The sequence below is a fragment of the Coregonus clupeaformis genome, unplaced genomic scaffold, assembly GCF_020615455.1.
Source record: "Coregonus clupeaformis isolate EN_2021a unplaced genomic scaffold, ASM2061545v1 scaf0303, whole genome shotgun sequence".
Classification (NCBI taxonomy): domain Eukaryota; kingdom Metazoa; phylum Chordata; class Actinopteri; order Salmoniformes; family Salmonidae; genus Coregonus; species Coregonus clupeaformis.
This window is the reverse complement of record NW_025533758.1, coordinates 309,991-332,500: the sequence shown is the minus strand read 5'-3', so window position 1 is coordinate 332,500 and position 22,510 is coordinate 309,991. Positions and strand designations below refer to the sequence as shown.

The following is a 22,510-nucleotide window of genomic DNA, read 5'->3' as shown; positions in this document are numbered from 1 at the left end:
ATGCTTTGGGGGTGTTTTTCTGCTAAGGGGACAGGACAACTTCACCGCATCAAAGGGACGATGGACGGGGCCATGTATTCTCAAATCTTGGGTGAGAACCTCCTTCCCTCAGCCAGGGCATTGAAAATGGGTTGTGGATGGGTATTCCAGCATGACAATGACCCAAAACACACGGCCAAGGCAACAAAGGAGTGGCTCAAGAAGAAGCACATTAAGGTCCTGGAGTGGCCTAGCCAGTCTCCAGACCTTAATCCCATAGAAAATCTGTGGAGGGAGCTGAAGGTTTGTGTTGCCAAACGTCAGCCTCGAAACCTTAATGACTTGGAGAATATCTGCAAAGAGGAGTGGAACAAAATCCCTCCTGAGATGTGTGCAAACCTGGTGGCCAACTACAAGAAACGTCTGACCTCTGTGATTGCCAACAAGGGTTTTGCCACCAGGTACTAAGTCATGTTTTGCAGAGGGTTCAAATACTTATTTCCCTAATTAAAATGCAAATCAATTCATAACATTTTTGACATGTTTTTCTGGATTTTTGTTGTTGTTATTCTGTCTCTCACTGTTCAAATAAACCTACCATTAAAATTATAGACTGATCATGTCTTTGTCAGTGGGCAAACATACAAAATCAGCAGTGGATCAAATACTTTTTTCCCTCACTGTAAGTATTTGATACATCAGAAAAGCAGAACTTAATATTTGGTACAGAAACCTTTGTTTGCAATTACAGAGATCATATGTTTCCTGTAGGTCTTGACCAGGTTTGTACACACTGCAGCAGGGATTTTGGCCCACTCCTCCATACAGACCTTCTCCAGATCCTTCAGGTTTCGGGGCTGTCGCTGGGCAATACTGACTTTCAGCTCCCTCCAAAGATTTTCTATTGGGTTCATGTCTGGAGACTGGCTAGGCCACTCCAGGACCTTGAGATGCTTCTTACGGAGCCACTCCTTAGTTGCCCTGGCTGTGTGTTTCGGGTCGTTGTCATGCTGGAAGACCCAGCCACGACCCATCTTCAATGCTCTTACTGAGGGAAGGAGGTTGTTGGCCAAGATCTCGCGATACATGGCCCCATCCATCCTCCCCTCAATACGGTGCAGTCGTCCTGTCCCCTTTGCAGAAAAGCATCCCCAAAGAATGATGTTTCCACCTCCATGCTTCACGGTTGGGATGGTGTTCTTGGGGTTGTACTCATCCTTCTTCATCCTCCAAACACGGCAAGTGGAGTTTAGACCAAAAAGCTCTATTTTTGTCTCATCAGACCACATGACCTTCTCCCATTCCTCCTCTGGATCATCCAGATGGTCATTGGCAAACTTCAGACGGGCCTGGACATGCGCTGGCTTGAGCAGGGGGACCTTGCGTGCGCTGCAGGATTTTAATCCATGACGGCGTAGTGTGTTAGTAATGTATTTCTTTGAGACTGTGGTCCCAGCTCTCTTCAGGTCATTAACCAGGTCCTGCCGTGTAGTTCTGGGCTGATCCCTCACCTTCCTCATGATCATTGATGCCCCACAAGGTGAGATCTTACATGGAGCCCCAGACCGAGGGTGATTGACCGTCATCTTGAACTTCTTCCATTTTCTAATAATTGCACCAACAGTTGTTGCCTTCTCACCAAGCTGCTTTCCTATTGTCCTGTAGCCCATCTCAGCCTTGTGCAGGTCTACAATTTTATCCCTGATGTCCTTACACAGCTCTCTGGTCTTGGCCATTGTGGAGAGGTTGGAGTCTGTTTGATTGAGTGTGTGGACAGGTGTCTTTTATACAGGTAACGAGTCCAAACAGGTGCAGTTAATACAGGTAATGAGTGGAGAACAGGAGGGCTTCTTAAAGAAAAACTAACAGGTCTGTGAGAGACGGAATTCTTACTGGTTGGTAGGTGATCAAATACTTATGTCATGCAATAAAATGCAAATTAATTACTTAAAAATCATACAATGTGATTTTCTGGATTTTTGTTTTAGATTCTGTCTCTCACAGTTGAAGTGTACCTATGATAAAAATTACAGACCTCTACATGCTTTGTAAGTAGGAAAACCTGCAAAATCGGCAGTGTATCAAATACTTGTTCTCCCCACTGTGTGTGTGTGTGTGTGTGTTATATGTGTATATATATATATATATATATATATATATATATATATATATATATATATATATATATATTTTTTTCTCATTACAGCAGATATCAAGTATCTCTGCAACCAACAATGTTCTAATCAAATCTCACAGCAAGGTTTTTGATGCTTGTTTTCTCATGTATCATTCAGTAATTGCCAGTAACCAGCTTGTCATTCTATGATATTTAAAGGTGTGCCTGGTCTTGTCTCTGTAGTTTAACCCGCTGCTGAGGGATATCTTTGGCCTGGGACCCCCTCTGATACTGGACTCGTCCGTCAAAGCCAGTAAGATCTCCCGTTTCGAGAAGGTGACCCCACGTCCTATGAACTTTAAACTGTCTGCAAACCCACCTACCACCAGCACATAACCACTCCCCTAAAACCATAACCACTGCCCTACCACCAGAAAATACTCACACAACATGATGCATACCTGTTCAACAACCACATAGGGCATATCATGTGAGATCTCCACTGTCTAATGAAATACATGTCGGTTAAACAAAATGTACCTGTCCATTAGCTTTAGCATTACCATGACATGTTATGAGTTTGCCTAGTCTTCACAGGACCCAGTAGAAACCTGCCCTCCATATTGGTATTCTTCATTTTGAAGGGTGTAAATCTAACCTGTGGATTTATTTATCTCACAGCATCTGTTCAACTCAGCGGCCTTCAAAGCCAGGACTAAACTAAGGAACAAAGTGAGGGACAAGAGAGCAGATGTGATGTGAGGAATGGAGGAGAGGAATTGATGGAACGTGCCTTGGCCCCATAGGATGGAGACCCTGAGGAGAAGAATACTGGGGTATATTTATTGAAGCGAAATGTTTGGTAACGTTGCAGATAGAAATGTAATGAATAGAGCTGACATGATTTCCATTTCCAAATGACAGACAATCCTATATGTTCTACACAGTACATTTCTATAGGAACGTTCTGTAACGTTACAACCTCCTGAACAGGCCCCTTGCCCAAACTCATCTCACAAGACCCAATGACTGCTGCCAAACCAGGGACTTGGCAGACATTGCAAATGTGTGTGCGTGTTTTTTTAATTTGTAATTTAACACCACATAATAAAATCATGACACCTACGGGACGCCTAAAAATAAAACAAAAAGGTGGTTTATTGTATCTTTTTAATTAATATTTTTGGAAGAATATCTTAACCATTTCTGGTCATGTACAGTATTTTATTTTCTAATTTATTGAAAGTGGGCGAATTGATTCTTAAAATAAGTTATGTTTACAGACTTCAGATATGGGAAGAAAATGTAGGTTTGGATCTTCATGTATATTTTTTATGCTGGTTGGTTGTGCATATAATCTATACTTGTAAACTGAACAAAAATATAAATGCAACATGTAGTGTTGGTTTCATGAGCTGAAATAAGAGCCAAGAAATGTTCCATACGCACAAAAAGCTTATTTCTCTCAAATGTTGTGCACAAATGTGTTTACATCCCTGTTAGTGATCATTTCTCCTTTGCAAAGATAATCCATCCACCTGACAAAAAACTGATTAAACAGCATGATCATTAAACAGGTGCACCTTGTGCTGGGGACAATAAAAGGCCACTAAGTTTTGAGGGAGTGTGCAATTGGCATGCTGACTGTGGGAATGTCCACCAGAGCTGTTGCCAGAGAATTGAATGTTCATTTCTCTACCATAAGCTGCCTCCAACGTCGCTTTAGAGAATTTGGCAGTACGTCCAACCGGCCTCAACCGCAGACCACATGTAGCCACGCCAGCCCAGGACCTCCTCATCCGGCTTCTTCACCTGCGGGATTGTCTGAGACCAGCCACCTGGACACCTGATTAAACTGTGGGTTTGCACAGCCAAATAATTTCTGCACAAACTGTCACGGCATCTCATCTGTGTGCTCATCGTCCTCAACAGGGTCTTGACCTGACTGCAGTTCGGCGTTGTAGCTGACATCAGTAGGCAAATGCTCACCTTCGATGGCCACTGGCACACTGGAGAAGTGTGCTCTTCAAGGGGGAATACTGGTTTCAACTGTACCACTGGGCAGATGGCAGACAGCGTGTTATGGCCTTGTGTGGGCGAGCGGTTTGCTCATGTCAACGTTGTGAACAGAGTGCCCCATGATGGGGTTATGGTATGGGCAGGCATAAGCTATGGACAATGAACACAATTGCAATTTATCGATGGCAATTTGAATGCACAGAGATACCGTGACGAGATCCTGAGGTCCATTGTTGTGCCATTCATCTGCCTCCATCACCTCATGTTTCAGCATGATAATACACAGCCTCATGTTGCAAGGATATGTACACAATTTATGGAAGCTGAAAATTTCCCAGTTCTTCCACGGCCTGCATACTCACCAGACATGTCACCCATTTGAGCATGTTTGGGATGCTCTGGCTCGACATGTACGACAGTGTGTTCCAGTTCCCGCCAATATCCAGCAACTTCGCACAGCCATTGAAGAGGAGTGCGACAACATTCCACAAGCCACAATCAACAGCCTGATCAATTCTATGCGAAGGAGATGTCGTGCTGCATGAGGCAAGTGGTGGTCACACCAGATCCGGACTGGTTTTCTGATCATGCCCTACTAAAAAAAAAAAAAAGTATCTGACCAACAGATGCATAGCTGTATTACCAGTCATGTGAAATCCATAGATTAGGGCCTAATGAATTTATTTCAATTGACTGATTTCCTTATGCACTGATACTCAGTAAAATCTTTGAAATTGTTGCATGTTGCGTTTATATTTTTGTAAAGTGTATATACAAATGCATGTGTATGTATTCTAGGAGTGGACTTGAACAATGGAGAAAACATGATCAGTTATATGGCACTTATTTTCCAAGATTGCCATGTATCTTGACAAACAATGCTATGTAACCACAAGGATGAGGTAAATAAATTGATTATGGAGAGATGTAATAACACTAAGGCTGTTGTATCTATGTAATCATTAATTATTTTCGCTAAGTGGGTTTTTAAAATGTTTTAATGTTAGCATTGTAATGCAGAGATCGAAGGCAAGGGCTGAAAAGTTCCCATTTATGTATCGCTGCGGCCCGCGTCATTAATATATCTAGTGGGATTTGATAGGGGAAAAAGTCCACACTGGACAACAATTCAGTGACGTCAAGTTCATGTGTTGCTGCTGCCACCTTGTGTTTGGTCTCTTCCATCACCCCTGTACTGCTAAATCTCATTCTCCACAAAATGGTATCGTCTGCGGTGTCAACATGGAGTCCCTTGTAAAAGACGTGAAACTATTATTGCATTTTTGACAGATTTAAAAGTAATAATTACGAAAAGAAATGTACCATTTTGTTCCGTCTATGTTAATATTAAAGTCAGCTCTCTAAACTTTTATACATTTAAGCAGATAATTCATGTTCGTTGCATGCACCCATTGCTTCATATCACCTGTGTTCAAACTAATCGATACGTGATTAGTTAGCTAATGGCATGCAGTGTAAAAGTGTTTCCAAAAACTGTCGACAGCTGCAGGTCTGTTAACTAACTCTACTGCACCTGCCACCTAGGCACGAATGGGACCCGATGCTATCAGCACTTATAGTGGGTATCCCATTCCTTTTTCTGCCTTCGTGACTGCGACTGAACCAGGAGGATGCATAGTGAGCTGCATTACTCGTTTTTAATTTGTCGACAGGTGAGTTCACACACACACACTGATTAAACCATACAAAAGCCATATGTGCCCAAGCTGATGTTATCATTTTTATGTGTGCATATTCATGTTTTTTGCTTTAAAATGTACACTACCGTTCAGAAGTTTGGGGTCCCTTAGAAATGTCCTTGTTTTCGAAAGAAAAGCAATTTATTTTGTCCATTTAAAATAACATCAAATTAATCAGAAATACAGTGTAGACATTGTTAATGTTGTAAATGGCTATTGTAGCTGATTTTTAATGGAATATCTACATAGGCGTACAGAGGCCCATTATCAGCAACCATCAGTCCTGTGTTACAATGGCATGTTGTGTTTGCTAATCCAAGTTTATCATTTTAAAAGGATAATTGATCATTTGAAAACCCTTTTGCAATTATGTTAGCACAGCTGAAAATTGTTGTGCTGATTTAAAGAAGCAATAAAACTGGCCTTCTTGAGACTAGTTGAGTATCTGGAGGATCAGCAATTGTGGGTTCGATTACAGGCTAAAAATGGCCAGAAACAAATAACTTTCTTCTGAAACTCGTCAGTCCATTCTTGTTCTGAGAAATGAAGGCTATTCCATGCGAGAAATTGCCAAGAAACTGAAGATCTCGTACAATGCTGTGTACTACTCCCTTCACAGAACAGCGCAAACTGGTTCTAACCAGAATAGAAAGAGGAGTGGGAGGCCCCGGTGCACAACTGAGCAAGAGGACAAATACATTAGTGTCTAGTTTGAGAAACAGACGCCTCACAGGTCCTCAACTGGCAGCTTAATTAAATAGTACCCGCAAAACACCAGTCTCAACGTCAACAGTGTAGAGGCGACTCCGGGATGCTGACCTTCTAGGCAAAGTTGCAAAGAAAAAGCCATATCTCAGACTGGCCAATAAAAAGAAAAGATTAAGATGGGCAGTCTGAGATATGACTACACTGTATTTCTGATCAATTTTATGTTATTTTAATGGACAAAAAAAATGCTTTTCTTTAGAAAACAAGGACATTTCTAAGTCACCCCAAACTTTTGAACGGTAGTGTACCTTAAACACAACTTTGAAACTTCTCCACAAAACTGCACTCAGAGTGGAGCTAGAGTGAGACAGTCAGTGGAAACGGACTGCACTATGCCCAGCAGTGGACACTGATCAAGAAGAGGACAGTAAAGATCTTACCACCAAGCCCCTGCAGCCTCTTATACGGAGGGTAAGTAGCAGACAGACAGACAAGCCCCCACCTCACACTTTCCTGGGGCTGTCATGCCTTTGGACGATGTTACATAATATGTGTGTAAGATGATTACATGAGGGTCTTGAGGGGTGAATAAAGATTTTGTAGGCTCTCTCTGCTGCAACTTTAAAAGCTGCATTCCTTCTTTACTGCTCAGCTAGGTTGCTGAGTTCCTACTCTCCACCTGGAGATCTGAAGGCGGTTGTAAGGGAAGCCAGCAGTCAGGGGGTGGGACAATAATTTCTAGAGGTAAGGATGGAGTGGTCTAGCCTCATACGAACCATCCTGATAGCGGTGTAGCGAAACAGAATGTAAGCTCGCGAGATCAGGATGGTTCGTACGAGGCTAGGAGTGGTCTGGGTGTGTCAGCCACATCTTGGCTCAATTCATTCACCCACCCTGATACAATACGGACAGGTTTTCTTTTACTTTTATATTGTCTGTTCATTTTCAGATGTGGAGCAACTATGGCATGAATAAAATAATCGATGTCACAGAGCTCAACAAACATGGGAGAGTGTATGAGAATTGGAAGGCCTTGAGTCCTTGAGTGATTTGAATGACTACAGTCAGTGCTCTGTGCATGTGGTTCCATGCTAGACCTGTCCAATTTTGACCTTATCAGGGCCATTTGCTTTCATTTGTCTCTTTCTCTGTCTCTTGTCCTCTCTCCATCTGTCTCTGTCTTTCTCTGTGTGTGTGTGCAGCTCAGTTTGGCTGCCTGGCCTGGTCTGCATGTGAGAGCAGGGTGCTGTATGTATCTGAGGGGAAAAGGACGATAGCAGAGTCATCAGCTAAAGCATCTAGCCCATCAGCTAGAGACCCAACAGCAGGGCCCTCCGGAGACCTTTCTGGGAAGGTATCAGAAACACCCTAATCAATTCTCCTGTATCAATTGTCTTTATATGTTTAGCATCCAATGAAATTGGACTTAGTCCTTAAAGTTCCTATCTCTTGTTGTGTAGCAGGACAAGTGTGTGAATTGGGAAGACTGGGGCGAAGGCTTGACCAGTAAGTGTCCCAGTGCTGTGTGTTGGCAAGGGCACAGTGACTGTCCTACAGGGTGTCCCTCCACACGTGTCCCCTGGCCAGGTGTGCAAAAGCAGGGTCTCTAACACACACACACCAATAAAGGCATTGAGAGAGCATCCTATGTTTTTGCAACTCAACCAACAGCTTCATTGTAAGGTTCACCAGTCATATGACATGTTTGTAGTCATGTTATTCTATGTAATATCATGTTATGCCATGAAATGTAATTTACAGTAATTGTTGTCATGCTGATTGTCTGTCTGGTTAACACAGGGTCTATGGAAGCATAGTGGTGAGGATGTGTTTTTTGTGGGCTGGGGCATTAGCCGTTCAGACTGGGCTTGAGGTTCTGCTCCACGTACTCTCACTACTGGTGTCCCCTAGGGCTCGGTTCTTGGCCCTCTCCTATTCTCTCCATACAGCAAGTCACTCGGCTCCGTCATATCCTCACATGGTCTCTCCTATTATTGCTATGCGGATTACACTCAGGTGGCGGCACACATCTCTGCGTGCCTGGCAGATATCTCAGCTGGGATGTCGGCCCACCACCTCAAGCTCAACCTTGACAAGACGGAGCTGCTCTTTCTCCCGGGGAGGCCTGCCCCCTCAAAGACCTCCATCACGGTTGACAACTCCACGGTGTCACCCCCACAGAGTGCAAAGAACCTTGGCGTGACCCTGGACAACACCTTGTCGTTCTCTGCAAACATCAAAGCAGTGACTCGCTCCTGCAGGTTCATGCTCTACATCATCCGTAGAGTACGACCCTACCTCATACAAGAAGTGCCGCAGGTCCTAAACTTGTCATCTCCCGTCTGGACTACTGCAACTCGCTGTTGGCTGGGCTCCCCACTTGTTCCATCAAACCCCTGCAACTTATCCAAACACTGCAGCCTGCCTAGTTTTCAACCTTCCCAAGTTCTCACATGTCACCCAGCTCCTCCGCACAATCCACTGGCTTCCAGTTGAGGCTCGCATCCACTACAAGACCATGGTACTTGCCTACGGAGCAGCAAGAGGAACTGCCCCTCCCTACCTTCAGGTTATGCTCAAAATCCTACACCCCAACCCGAGCCACCTCTGGTCTCTTGGCTCTCCCACCCCTATGGGAGTGCAGCTCCCGTTCAGCCCAATCCAAGCTCTTCTCTGTCCTGGCACCCCAATGATGGACCCAGCTTCCCCCTGAAGCTAGGACAGCAGAGTCCCTGCTCATCTTCCGAAAGCACCTGAAATCCTACCTCTTCAAAGAGTATCTTAAATAATTTACATTTTACATTTTAGTCATTTAGCAGACACTCTTATCCAGAGCGACTTACAGTTAGTGCATACATTTTTCATACAGGCCCCCCGTGGGAATACCCCCACAGTATAGCCCCTAGTCCTTAACATGACCTCCAGACCCCTGTCCAGCCCCTCACCCCCACAGTATAGCCCCTAGTCCTTAACATGACCTCCAGACCCCTGTCCAGCCCCTCACCCCCACAGTATAGCCGCTAGTCCTTAACATGACCTCCAGACCCCTGTCCAGCCCCTCACCCCCACAGTATAGCCCCTAGTCCTTAACATGACCTCCAGACCCCTGTCCAGCCCCTCACCCCCACAGTATAGCCCCTAGTCCTTAACATGACCTCCAGACCCCTGTCCAGCCCCTCACCCCCACAGTATAGCCCCTAGTCCTTAACATGACCTCCAGACCCCTGTCCAGCCCCTCACCCCCCACAGTATAGCCCCCTAGTCCTTAACATGACCTCCAGACCCCTGTCCAGCCCCTCACCCCCACAGTATAGCCCCTAGTCCTTAACATGACCTCCAGACCCCTGTCCAGCCCCTCACCCCCACAGTATAGCCCCTAGTCCTTAACATGACCTCCAGACCCCTGTCCAGCCCCTCACCCCCACAGTATAGCCCCTAGTCCTTAACATGACCTCCAGACCCCTGTCCAGCCCCTCACCCCCACAGTATAGCCCCTAGTCCTTAACATGACCTCCAGACCCCTGTCCAGCCCCCTCACCCCCACAGTATAGCCCCTAGTCCTTAACATGACCTCCAGACCCCTGTCCAGCCCCTCACCCCACAGTATAGCCCCTAGTCCTTAACATGACCTCCAGACCCCTGTCCAGCCCCTCACCCCCACAGTATAGCCCCTAGTCCTTAACATGACCTCCAGACCCCTGTCCAGCCCCTCACCCCCACAGTATAGCCCCTAGTCCTTAACATGACCTCCAGACCCCTGTCCAGCCCCTCACCCCCACAGTATAGCCCCTAGTCCTTAACATGACCTCCAGACCCCTGTCCAGCCCCTCACCCCCACAGTATAGCCCCCTAGTCCTTAACATGACCTCCAGACCCCTGTCCAGCCCCTCACCCCCACAGTATAGCCCCTAGTCCTTAACATGACCTCCAGACCCCTGTCCAGCCCCTCACCCCCACAGTATAGCCCCTAGTCCTTAACATGACCTCCAGACCCCTGTCCAGCACCTCAATTAGGGAGAAGTAGCAGGGATGGCCTACAGTGGGGAGTGCTGGTCTTCAGTAGCGCCCGGAGGAACTGGAGGGTAAACGCGCAGACACACGAACAAGCACACATTTGGAAAGACTGGCCCATCCCCTCTCTATTCTCTCTGTGCTCCATTGTTGTAATTATCTCTCTCTCTCTTTCTCTCCCCCCCCACCCCCCAAGCATGTCTCTCCATCAACTCCATTCAAATTGCATCCAAAATAGATAATCCTGTTCTAGACTGATATCTATCTATCTATCTATCTATCTATCTATCTATCTATCTATCTATCTATCTATCTATCTATCTATCTATCTATCTATCTATCTATCTATCTATAACAAAAATATAAATGCAACAATTACGTTGATTTTACTGTGTTACAGTTAATATGAGGAAATCAGTCAATTGAAATAAATAAATTAGGCCCTAATCAATGGATTTCACATGACTGGGAATACAGATATGCATTTGTTGGTCACAGATACCTTTTAAAAAATGGGCCTCACAATGGTCCTCAGGATCTCATCACACTATTTTTGTGTGTTCAAATTGCCTTCGATAAAATGTAATTGTGTTTGTTGTCCGTAGCTTATGCCTCCTGCCCATACCATAATGAAGATAAAGACAACGAAACAAATGTCATTTAACTGTTGAAAGCTGGGAAGGAATGAATCAACAATAGGGAGAGAAAGAGGAGGTAGGCTAATAACATTAGGGGAAACATTATGAAAGGTATATATTCATCCGCCTACTTATTAGCCTATACAAATAGGCCCTATTATATTTCAAAATTATAATCAAATTCGCTAGCCTATACGTTGTAGGCCGCATGTGCTGCACCAGAATCACGTTATCTTCTGCTCTATCATGGTTTGAACAATGTGGGTAATTCCAGTCCATATAATATAATACAATACAGTACAGTAATACAGTTCACACTCAAAAAGATTAGCCTACTGGAGCTAGTTTCATTTATTTACCCAAAAGAGCATATAGCGAGCTACATCTATATGCTTTTATGTTTTTCTGTTGTGTGTAATGTGAAGTAGCCTATCATATATGTATTGGAGAACGCACAATCATTTGGTCTTGGGCTCATTAAATGTTGTTAATGTAGGGCTCATAAAATGTATTTAATATATGGCTCAGGTAGCATCAGGTTAGAATGTTAATGCTGATCAAAGCTCTAATCAAATCCAGACATATGTTTATGCTTTATAATGCTTTTTAATGACACTTGAGGGGGAATACCGGGTTACACGGGAGAAATATGATTTATTCTCGGGATGGGACATTTGTAAAATACCGGGAAAATATTCAACCCTAACACACACACAGACAGAGCATATGGATAACACACAGACAGAGCATATGGATAACACACAGACAGAGCATATGGATAACACACAGACAGAGCATATGGATAACACACAGACAGAGCATATGGATAACACACAGACAGAGCATATGGATAACACACAGACAGAGCATATGGATAACACACAGACAGAGCATATGGATAACACACAGACAGAGCATATGGATAACACACAGACAGAGCATATGGATAACACACAGACAGAGCATATGTTTTACTATCCTAAAATTGATTTATATTTCTAATCCTATTGTCCCTAACCCTAATTGTAACCCTAAACCTAAAATAGTCTTTGTCCTCATGGGGAATCTTCCTTGTTTTATTATCCTTGTGGGGACTTTTGGGGATATCCGGTACCCACAAGGATAGTAATACACACACACTGCTGTGTATCTTGCAGCATGCTGACACAATGTGTTGAAAGGGTGGGCAATGTGACAATGCTATATCAAGGTGACCATTTACACAGGTTATAGTTTCCTCTGTCTGTGTCCAGATCAAGGCCCCAGTGCTCCTGATGCTGGGGGGTAAAGACTGGAGAGACCCCTCACCAAGGTCTGGAGCTGTACCGGGCTCTGAAGAGCAGGGGATCCCCCTTCAGGTGACAACCACTTGTTAGATTAAGGATTATGATGATACTATAAGTAATTTGTCTTTAAAGTTCCAATGAATGAATGAATGAACTGCACTTATTGCTCTTTAGCCATGTTCGTAGATGGCTCGTGGATATGTGTTAACTCTGGACCGTATTCATTAGGCACTAAATGGAAGCAAAACGAACTGAAACGGGGAGGAACTACTTCATTTTTGTTTTCCGTTGCCAAATGTTTTGTTACGGTGTGCACTAATGAATACAGCTCTGCTGCCCCCTTTGTGTGTGTGGTTTGCGGAGAACGGTCACTCTATACCGTGTTGACACTCAGGCTGACTGCTTCCTCAATGTGGTTCCTCAATGTGGTGCAACAGCACCTGCACTGAGCCTCTACTGGTATGACTGCACACACACACAAAGAAGTGAACTGTGAAATTAAGACATGCACACTCATGTGTGCTGTACTCACGTTGTACATTTAAGCTGTTCTTCAATTGTTAGACAAACATACTTTTTTTTTTTTTTTTTCACCCCCTATTTCGATCTTGTCTCATCGCTGCAACTCTCCAACAGGCTTGGGAGGCGAAGGTCGAGTCATGCGTCCTCCGAAACATGACCCGCCAAACCGCGCTTCTTAACACCTGCCCGCTTAACCCGGAAGCCAGCCGCCCCAATGTGTCGGAGGAAACAACGTTCACCTGACAACCGAGATCAGCCTGCAGGCGCCCGGCCCACCACAAGGAGTCGCTAGAGCATCATGTTATCATCTTAACAATTAAATGTTTTGTTGAATATATATGACAACCTTTTGCGTTGATTATAAATCGTGCGCAACCCTTTGTGAGCTCTAGGAGAGAGCGAGTGGATGATTTACTTAACTGCAGATATTAAGTCCTATTCTCGAAAGCATTCAAGAAACAACTGCAGAGAACATATACCTGCTGTTGTTCAGACAACACTCACTCCCACAAGGGAACACTGGCACCTCTACATACACAGGTGACACAACCAGCACACCTTCATAGATACCATTCTCACCCAGTATGAAGGTAGAACTGACACTCTCTGCTTCAGGCAGCTACAGATGGTGTAGAATCCAATACTTCAGCCCTCCTGTTTTGTCGTTGAAAGACTCCAAAACAATGTATCAGAATTTGAGGGGAAAATGCTGTTTTAAAAATGTACTCCTGGTTACAATTTTCCTCATGACAAATGTATTTGAATATGACATTTACTGTTACTTTAGCTCTAAAACAGCAATACTTATAGATTATTATAATTTATGATGGGTTGAACCCGAGCCGCCATCGCTTAACCATATTTCATTGTTGTCTGTAAAACGTGGTTCTGGTTAATAATCTAAACTAGGCAACCTGAGATCAATTTACCATCCTGTGGTACAGTCCAGGTCTGATATCCACCACCAGAGACCGCTAGTGAGTGGTGGTGCTGTTGCTAATGCTGTGTTTGACCATGGCAGCAGCATGGCTAAGTCATCATCATGTCCAAACCTCTGCTGTTGATGTCGTGCCCACGCTGCGAGAGAGGGGAGGCAGAGAGGCAGCAGTAGTACCCTGATGGCTAAAACATAAGATCAGAACCCAGTAGAGAGAAGGAGGCAGGCGGATGGAAACACGAGCGCTGCATGGGTACAGGAGTGGACCCAGTGGCACAGAGCAAGAGAGGTGGGCTGATCTGGAGAAATATGGCCTTGAGTTTTTGTTTTGTGATGTGGACTGTGTGTGTTTGAGGGTTGGGTATTCTTTGTGGTGGGCTGTGTGAGGGTTGTATCTGCCGTTGGTATTGTCTGCTGTGTGTCATGTACGTACTTCTGTGCGTGTCCCCGTCTGTGGAGTGTGTCTGGGAGAGTGGGCTTCTCCAAATGGCCTTCTGACCATGAAGACCAGTGTGATGGGAACTGGGCAGCAGCTACCTCCTCTGATTCAGGTTCACAGCACTGCTCTGTGAAGACTGGATCATTGACCAGCTCCCTGTAGCTCGTCCACACATCTGAGGCCCGACCCACTGTGAGGTCAGAGGTCATACATAATAGGATGCCTGTGAACCCACAGCCTTTGGTCCAGGAGAAAAAGAGAGATTCACAGCTTTGTGTTCAATAGGTCAATAATGGGCCACATACTGCTGTCTGTCTCTCTCTGTCTCGCGCTTTCACTGGGGCCATTTGGAGTGTGCTAGCTGTGGTCAAGCAGCTAGGCCACTTCAGCCCGCTCTGTGTCGGGTTGTATGGCTGGGAGGAAGGCTCATGGAGGGAGTCAACCAAGGCTCTGCTAGTAGCCAAGGGGAATGTATACATACAAGATGGAGGGGTTTTAAGAATGTGTGGGAGAGCTGCTTGCAGCTGTAGTTTGATAGCAGTCCCTCTCCTCCTCTACAGTTGTATTCTTCAGTCCTCTTACCCTCTCCAGGTCCACATCAATGAGGCTGAGACATAAAGATTTTAAAGGACAAGCCCCCTGAGGAGGTGAACTTACATTGATGAATGCACTCACACACGCTAACACTCATACCACACATATGTATGCTGAATACATGAACTTCATTGGATCTCCGCCAACATTCGATTGTCAGATTAATGTCAGTAGTGTTCTGTAGGGAAGTGTTCAACACTTTGAGCTGGAATGCACAGATTGCCTGACTCTCTCTTCCTGTCAAATTGTATGGACATGAACACTTGTCCCACCAGTACAGTGGTAGGGCTGAATACTCCGTAAGCAGCAACATGTTTGGAAGTGGAAAAAGAGGGGAAATAAGAACAGCGGTTCAACCTTGACCAGTCAAAGTTGTTTATGTGGATGTGTTTATTAGTTAGAAACGCCGTGGCAGACCTGCATTACTTACACATGGAACGTTCTGGAAATTATTATAGAAATTGGTTATGCGTGAGGAAACGGTGGACAGAGAAAACAATATGCAAATGAATAATATTTTCCTTTTTTATGAGTGTGCGTGTTTATGTGATGGGGGGGCAGTCAAGGTGTGTGTGTGTGTGTGTGTGTGTGTGTCTGGTTGAGAGGGTAGTGGAGGGTAGTGGAGCTCTTCAGAGCAGAGATAAGTGGTACAGGAAACAGCTGTAGTAAACTCCAGGTTAATCTCTGCTACACCTTGCGTGCCACCTCCACTCGCCCATACATACACCAACACATCCATCACTCTGGCAGTCAGTCACCAGACACATGCTAACACACACACACAAGCAAAAACACACACACAAGTAAACACTCGCACTTGAGTAGGCCCTTTGATTGGTAATGTGTCGCCACTTGAGCAGTGTTTTCACTGGGCCATAATGGATGAGTCCATTAGCAGTATGAGGTGGGGGAGGCCATCGCTCACATCCACCCCTAGGTAAGGATAGCTCCCCAACTCCCCCTGTCACGGCTCTAAGAGCATCATCACTTCACGTGATGATATGTGCCTAGGTGACCCACTCCCCTCCAACCCATCTCTCTCTTTCCAGGGAAGTACTTACCAGAAAAAGAAAGAAAAGAAGTGGGCATATTTTGTCAACGCACATTTCCTTTCAGCAGCAGGGTGTTTTGTAAAAGTAGTGCTGAGAGCGAGGCAGGTCTTGGGCCTGTTGTGCCAACTGGGAAGCTGAAAGGAAACCGCAATAACAAACCCGGGTAATGAGATCACCCATCCGTACAGGGCCAGAACCTTAAATAGAACCCTGGGAGAAGCAGGTCTGGTCTGGTTTGTTGTGTGTGCTCTCTCTCTCACCGTCTCCAGGTCAGGGAATCAGGTTAGGAAAATGTTTGACAGGTCCTGAGGTATCACTGACAAGTTTAGACTGGGAGCTGCTCTGTGTGTGTGTGTGTGTGTGTGTGTGGGTGTGAGAGAGAGAGAAGATGGTGCCGACAGAGAAGGGTGAAATCTTACGAGTTCCAACCCACCTTTGCTATTTAGTGACTTTTATCGTGTTTATCTTTTTGTACAGAAAGTTCATACTATTATCACATATGACCACTTCTGGACATCAGATCGACAGTTACTAACCTCGATTTCGATGCCTACTCAGCTGTTCCACTGTTCATACCGGACCCAGTTCCATTGTTCCATGGGCTACCAAAATGCCATAGACGTGGGAGACGAGGTGGAGTCCTGGTGAAATTGAGGCGAAGAGAAAACGGAACATTGCTCCCCTCCGTTCTATTGGCAAATGTCCAGTCACTCGAGAATAAGATGGATGAGCTTCGTTCGAGAGTCTCCTATCAGAGAGACTTGAAAAGCTGCAATATTATGTCTTACTAAAACATGGCTGGATGATGACGCTATGCATGTAGTACCCTGTGGATTCTCCATGCAATGGCAGCGGCTTCGGAGAAGTCGGAAGGCGGTGCAGTGTGCACCACTAGGGGCACTAAAACACTAGACCACTTTTATTATACCCGCAGAAATGCATTCAAGGCCCTCCCGCGTCCTCCTTTCGGCAAATCTGACCATGACTCCATTCTCCTGCTTCCTGTTTACAAACAAAAGCTCAAACAGGAAGTACCAGTACGGAAGTGGTCGGATGAAGCAGACGTGAGGCTACAAGACTGTTTTGCTAGTACAGACTGGGATATGTTTACCACAACAGTCACAGGCTTAATCAATAAGTGCATAGACGATGTCATCTCCACAGTGACTATAAGAACGTATCCAAACCAAAAACCATGGATTACAGGCAATATCTGCGCTGGGCTAAAGGCTAGAGCTACTGCTTACAAGGAACAGGACACAGACATGGACGCAGACAAGAAAGCCCACTACGACCTCCGACGAGACATCAAACATGCAAAAGGACAGTATAGGAGGAAGGTGGAATCCTATTATACCAGCTCCGACACTTGTTATTTGAAAGCCCACAACAACCTCTACCTTAAAGTTAGGAAGACCAAGGAGCTGATTGTGGACTATAGGAGAAAGAGGGGAGAGCACGCACCCATTCACATTGACCGGGCTGTTGTGGAGCGGGTCTAGAGCTTCAAGTTCCTTGGCGTCCACATCACTAAGGAACTAACATGATCCAAACACACCCGCACATTCGTGAAGCGGGCACGACAGCGTCTCTTCCCCCTAAGGAGGCTGAAAAGATTTGGCATGGGCCCTCGGATCCTCAAAAAGTTAGGTGTATGATCACACCTACACAATCGAGAGCATCTTGACTGGCTGCATCACCGCTTGGTATGGCAAATGCACTGCCCTTGACCGCAAAGTGCTACAGAGGGGGATGTGGATAGCCCAGTACATCACTGGGACCGAGCTCCATGCCATCCAGGATTTTAAAAAAACTCTGCATTGTTGGGAAGCGCTCGTAAGCAAGCATTTCATGGTAAAGTCTACACTAGTTGTATTTGGCACATGTGACAAATACAAATGTATTTGAGACACACACACACACACACACACACTACATAATCTCTCACTTGAGGAAGCTCCCTCACCGCATCCATCCCTCTGTCTGTCATGCCTGTGCTGCTTATCAGGTTTCCGTCAGTAGATCTGAGGAGCAGCCTTGTGATCCTGGGTCTGACCGACACAGCTAACTCTTAGCCATCACTCAGCATCAGGCCTTAATGAGCCAATCCATGCAGGGTTAAAACAGAGGATGTTTAATTAGAACACTGATCCACTGTTCTTTATGTTGGAGGCCAGTTCAGCACTATAAAAGGAAGGACTGTTTAACTATATGCAGTAGTTGATTGTCTTGATGTCATTAATGCCTTTAATTCAGGCTGGTTGCAGGGCTCAGCTAGATTGGATGTGAGATGTGCTGCCTGGTGCCCAGAATTCTCTCTTTCCTTCTCTCTCACTCCTCTTACTCACCCTCCGCTTTTTCATCTCTCTCTCTCTCTCTCTCTCTCCTCTTTCCATAATTACTGTGCCTAAGCATTTTTCAGCTGTTAATGCTTATTTGGGATTACATATGTTTGGCTTGGGATGCCAGGATGTTCCTGTGCACATGTATCGCCAGGAGGGATTGGGTCTGTATGGAAGGTAGGGTTGTTACTGTATCATGGGGTGAAGAGTTACAAATATTAGGAAGAAGAGCGAGAGAGGGAAGGGTTTAGAGATGGTGAGAGTGAAGTGAGCGATGAAGGGAGGAAAATCAAAAGAAAGAGAGAACAAATAAGAAGAGAGAGGAGTTTATAGGTGACCGTTCCTCAAAGGTGTTACTCCGCTTGGGGAAGACTGTAACACTGGCTGGCACTGTAGGGGTTAAGAGTACAGATTTTGGGGAATTTGCGTCACCACCAGAAGAATCTCCCCATGAATCATGGGTAACGTTTGTGGGTCTAAGACCGCCTCGGTCCCTACATGATAAATAAATGAAAGCACTTTCTTCTGAGGTCATTAGGTTAAATTCCATCCCTGGAAACAGTTTGTCTTTCCCCCTTTGAGGGACCAGGGGACAGCACACCGAACCCCTGGAACAACCCATACAGCTCACCCACCCTGTACACCCCTCAACTCATGAACAACCTCTCTAACCCCGACCAATCCTTTGGCCTCCGTTAAGGTATGTCTCAGACAGCTGCTGAGAATAACCCCACCCCTAACCGCATAGCACATCTCAACACATCAGCACTTTGCCCCAGAGACTAGAGGCCATAATGTAGTTCAAACATTCTAGACACCCTGCCCTGCCTCCTGACTGGTTGGGTGAACTGAGTGCGCGTGTTTGTGTGTGTATGTGTGCGCCAGCGTGCTAATGCTCTTGTGTTTTATCAGTATGTGTGGATAACTACTATGTGTGAATGTTTTGGGGTGCTTGTTGATAAAGGCTCTAGGCCTAGGGAAAGGTTTTTAACCGTACCCAGTAGCTATGATTGTTTTCTCAGACGGAATGAGGAATGAGCACCACAGACTGAGGGGAGAAACACACTCACCAGGCTGCCTCACACATTCTTGACCCAATGGTGTGTGTGACAGTATATCAGCTTAGAATGGAATAGGTTAGAGACGGATAAACATTTGCTCTTCTAATGTTTCTGTCTTTCTCTGCTCTTTTTCAGCCACAGTGATAGGTCTGTGAGGTGGAGAAAATCTATCATAGTAAATCACCTGATGGTGCACATTTAGAGAGAGTGAAGGGCACACAAGAAGCAAGAAGAGACATTCAATCTGTAAGACAGTAAGGAGAGAGGGGAAGAGAGGGATTCAGGGGTCGGGATGGAGAGAGTGATAAAGAGAGAGGGAAATGCCAATAGCAGAAGAGCCAACAGTGAGACCTTTAGTGAGAAACAACCTCTATTCTCTCATCACAGAGCAGGAGTCTACTTGGCTGAAAAAAGTTGGCTGACATTTCAGTTTCTCTCCTACTTTCCTCTCTTCTCTCTCTTTTGCTGTCCTCCAATGTTAAACGTTTCATCTGCCGCACTGTCAGTCTGCGCAGTAACGCTGCAGCATCCATCCTGTGATTGGTAAATTATGCCTCGGTGGTTATGAATAATATGAAGAATCAGTCATTGTTGGAGAGATTCATAATAAACAAATCCATCCAGCCACACCGCATCAGAAAAACCTGGATCGATGAATAGTCTCCGAGTCATACTCACTGAGTCAATAGAAACACACAGCTAAGTACAGTGTTGAGCTGGTTCATAGAAATGAATGAGTTGTTTTGGTTGTAGAGCGGAGGATGGCAGTTAGGCTTGAAACAATTAGGAGCTGAGATGAGGTTTCGTTCACCCGTTTATACTGTTTCATTTTGTACATATACGCTGAGTGTACAAAACATTATGCTCTTTCCATGGACTGACCAGGTGAATCAAGGTGCAAGCTATGATCCCTTACTGATGTCAGTTAAATCCACTTTAGATGAAGGGGAGGAGACAGGTTAAAGAAGGATGTTTAAGCCTTGAGACAATTGAGACATGGATTGTGTATGTGTGCCATTCAGAGTGTGAATGGGCAAGACAAAATATTTAAGCACCTTTGAATGGGGTAGGGTAGTAGGTGCTAGGCACACCGGTTTGTGTCAAGAACTGCAACGCTACTGGATTTTTCATGCTCAATAGTTTCCCGTGTGTATCAAAAATGGTCCACCACCCAAAGGACATCCAGCCAACTTGCCACAACTGTGAGAAGCATTGGAGTCAACATGGGCCAGCATCCCTGTGGAACGCTTTCAACACCTTGTAGAGTCCATGCCCCTACGAATTGAGGCTGTTCTGAAGGCAAAATGCAACTCAATTTTAGGAAGGTGTTCCTAATGTTTTGTACACTGTGTATACTTTACCTTTGGATTTACTGTTTGATTTCAAGCTATTCATCTACTTTTACCTTTATCACTTTTGTACCTTTTGAGTTTGTTCAATACCATTGAAATTCTGTCAATGCTTACCTGGATACCATGCTTGCTTTAACATTCAACAACAAAGGAACTGTGTGACAACCCTGCACATTCTTGTGAGTAAGTAGCCTATTATTTTTGTTGCAACCAAGAACAATACTCTCTAGCCTGTCATTCGAAACGTGTTGAAACCATCTCTGTAAAGGTGTCTAAAGGAAGTGGCTTTTAGAATATTGGAAGATTGTTTGAAGCCATTGCATTAGTTGAAAACCTTCTTCATAGGCCTTTCTGCCTTATGCTGCACCTTCTGCCTTCAATCTGTGCTTACATTATCAATGTGTGCCTCTTCTCTTCTCAGTAAACCCTTGATATCAGTTATATCATATAATTTAGTATCAGCCCCTAATATGAGTCCCAACCACTCTTCACTAACCTCCTAATATCAGTCCCCCATATCAGACCCCTCACCTTGACACCCCCACCCCATACTTCCCCAGCTCAAATTCCAGAATGAGCTCTAGTGAGCTTAACCAATGAGGCTCCTGAGGCTGTATAGGTTCATGTCTCTGTCTCTAAGTATGACGAGCCGAGCAGCGACCCGCTCCTGCTGTCCTGTGTGGGATGCACCGGTCCCTGAAATGGGGGCTTGTTTAACTGGTCTGGATTTACTGGTATCCAGGGTGCTCTTTAAGGCGTCCGCATGCTTCCCAGCCGAAACAGTTTGGAAGAGTTCATGTATATATTGACATTTTGTGACGTTTTTGTTCGTTTTGGACTTCGGTGAGTTTCTTTGGTGCTGGTCGGGCACACATTTTTTCTGGAGGCAAGCCGAAGTTTGGAGCCGAAGTCTACACCCCGGTGATTGGTCAACAGAAGGGATTCTTCAATAAAGTATTTGTTGTCATTCAACAAGAGACTACTTATTTTCATGCAAATTTTTCCATTGAGAAATACTGCACCAAACATCTTAGTTTGATGTAAAATTGCGTGACTAATATCTCCTCTGCAAAAACGTCAAAATTAATGACCGATTTCTTGAGTTATCTTAGATTAATTCTGACTATTTTGAGAAAGGGTATATTGGTTATGGTGTCTCAAATTGACAAACAGTACTATTGCCGCTTTTTTGTTTGTTTTTCAAGGTCTTTTAAGGGAGTATGCGAGAACACTCGTTTGGTTCGGCTAGCCGAGTTCAGCTAGGCGGCAGCCGAACTGAAGCATGCTGACGCCTTTAGCGTGTAGAGCGCTCCTCTGCTCCTCTGTTGCTCTGCGCTCAGCAAGGGAAGGGAAATGTTAGTGATGACTTAAAGACATCCTCTTAGCTATTTTTGAACTTTTAAGGTTGAAAAGCGTTATCTTCAGTATAAATACAGTAAAATACACACACTAAAGGGTAAAAAAAACTACAGGATTTGAGCAACATAGTGTTTTTTAGACAACTGCAAACTTCCTTACTCCCGAGTGGCGCAGTGGTCTAAGGCACTGCATCGCAGTGCTAGCTGTGCCACTAGAGATCCTGGTTCAAATCCAGGCTCTGTCGTAGCCGGCCGCGACCGGGAGACCCATGGGGCGGCGCACAATTGGCCCAGCGTCGTCCAGGGTAGGGGAGGGAATGGCCGGCAGGGATGTAGCTCAGTTGGTAGAGCATGGCGTTTGCAACGCCAGGGTTGTGGGTTCGATTCCCACGGGGG

At 45.1% G+C, this 22,510-nt stretch overlaps 1 protein-coding gene and 1 long non-coding RNA gene across 5 annotated transcripts in view; both read left to right on the top strand.

The window, feature by feature from the left end:
* The window catches only part of LOC121545486 (interferon-related developmental regulator 2-like), a 22,840-nt gene extending 19,620 nt beyond the window's left edge, over positions 1–3,220 (top strand). For 2 of the 3 annotated variants that reach the window (XM_041856043.2, XM_041856044.2), the window contains 2 exons: positions 2,339–2,431; positions 2,777–3,220. In XM_041856043.2, the coding sequence (XP_041711977.1) occupies positions 2,339–2,431; positions 2,777–2,857 (174 nt within the window). In that variant the 3' untranslated portion in view covers positions 2,858–3,220. The remainder of the gene's footprint in view (positions 1–2,338; positions 2,432–2,776) is intronic. The other variant, XM_041856045.2, reaches the window with a different exon arrangement.
* Positions 3,221–4,802: 1,582 nt separating this feature from the next.
* LOC121546550 lies at positions 4,803–13,049 on the top strand. Of its 2 annotated transcripts, none has more exons than XR_005996398.2 (6): positions 4,803–5,412; positions 5,660–5,787; positions 6,873–6,993; positions 7,179–7,266; positions 7,725–7,876; positions 12,425–13,049. It is a non-coding gene; the product is annotated as an uncharacterized LOC121546550 (long non-coding RNA). The 2 variants fall into 2 exon arrangements; XR_005996399.2 differs by having other exon boundaries at positions 7,175–7,266.
* The last annotated feature ends 9,461 nt before the right edge of the window (positions 13,050–22,510 follow it).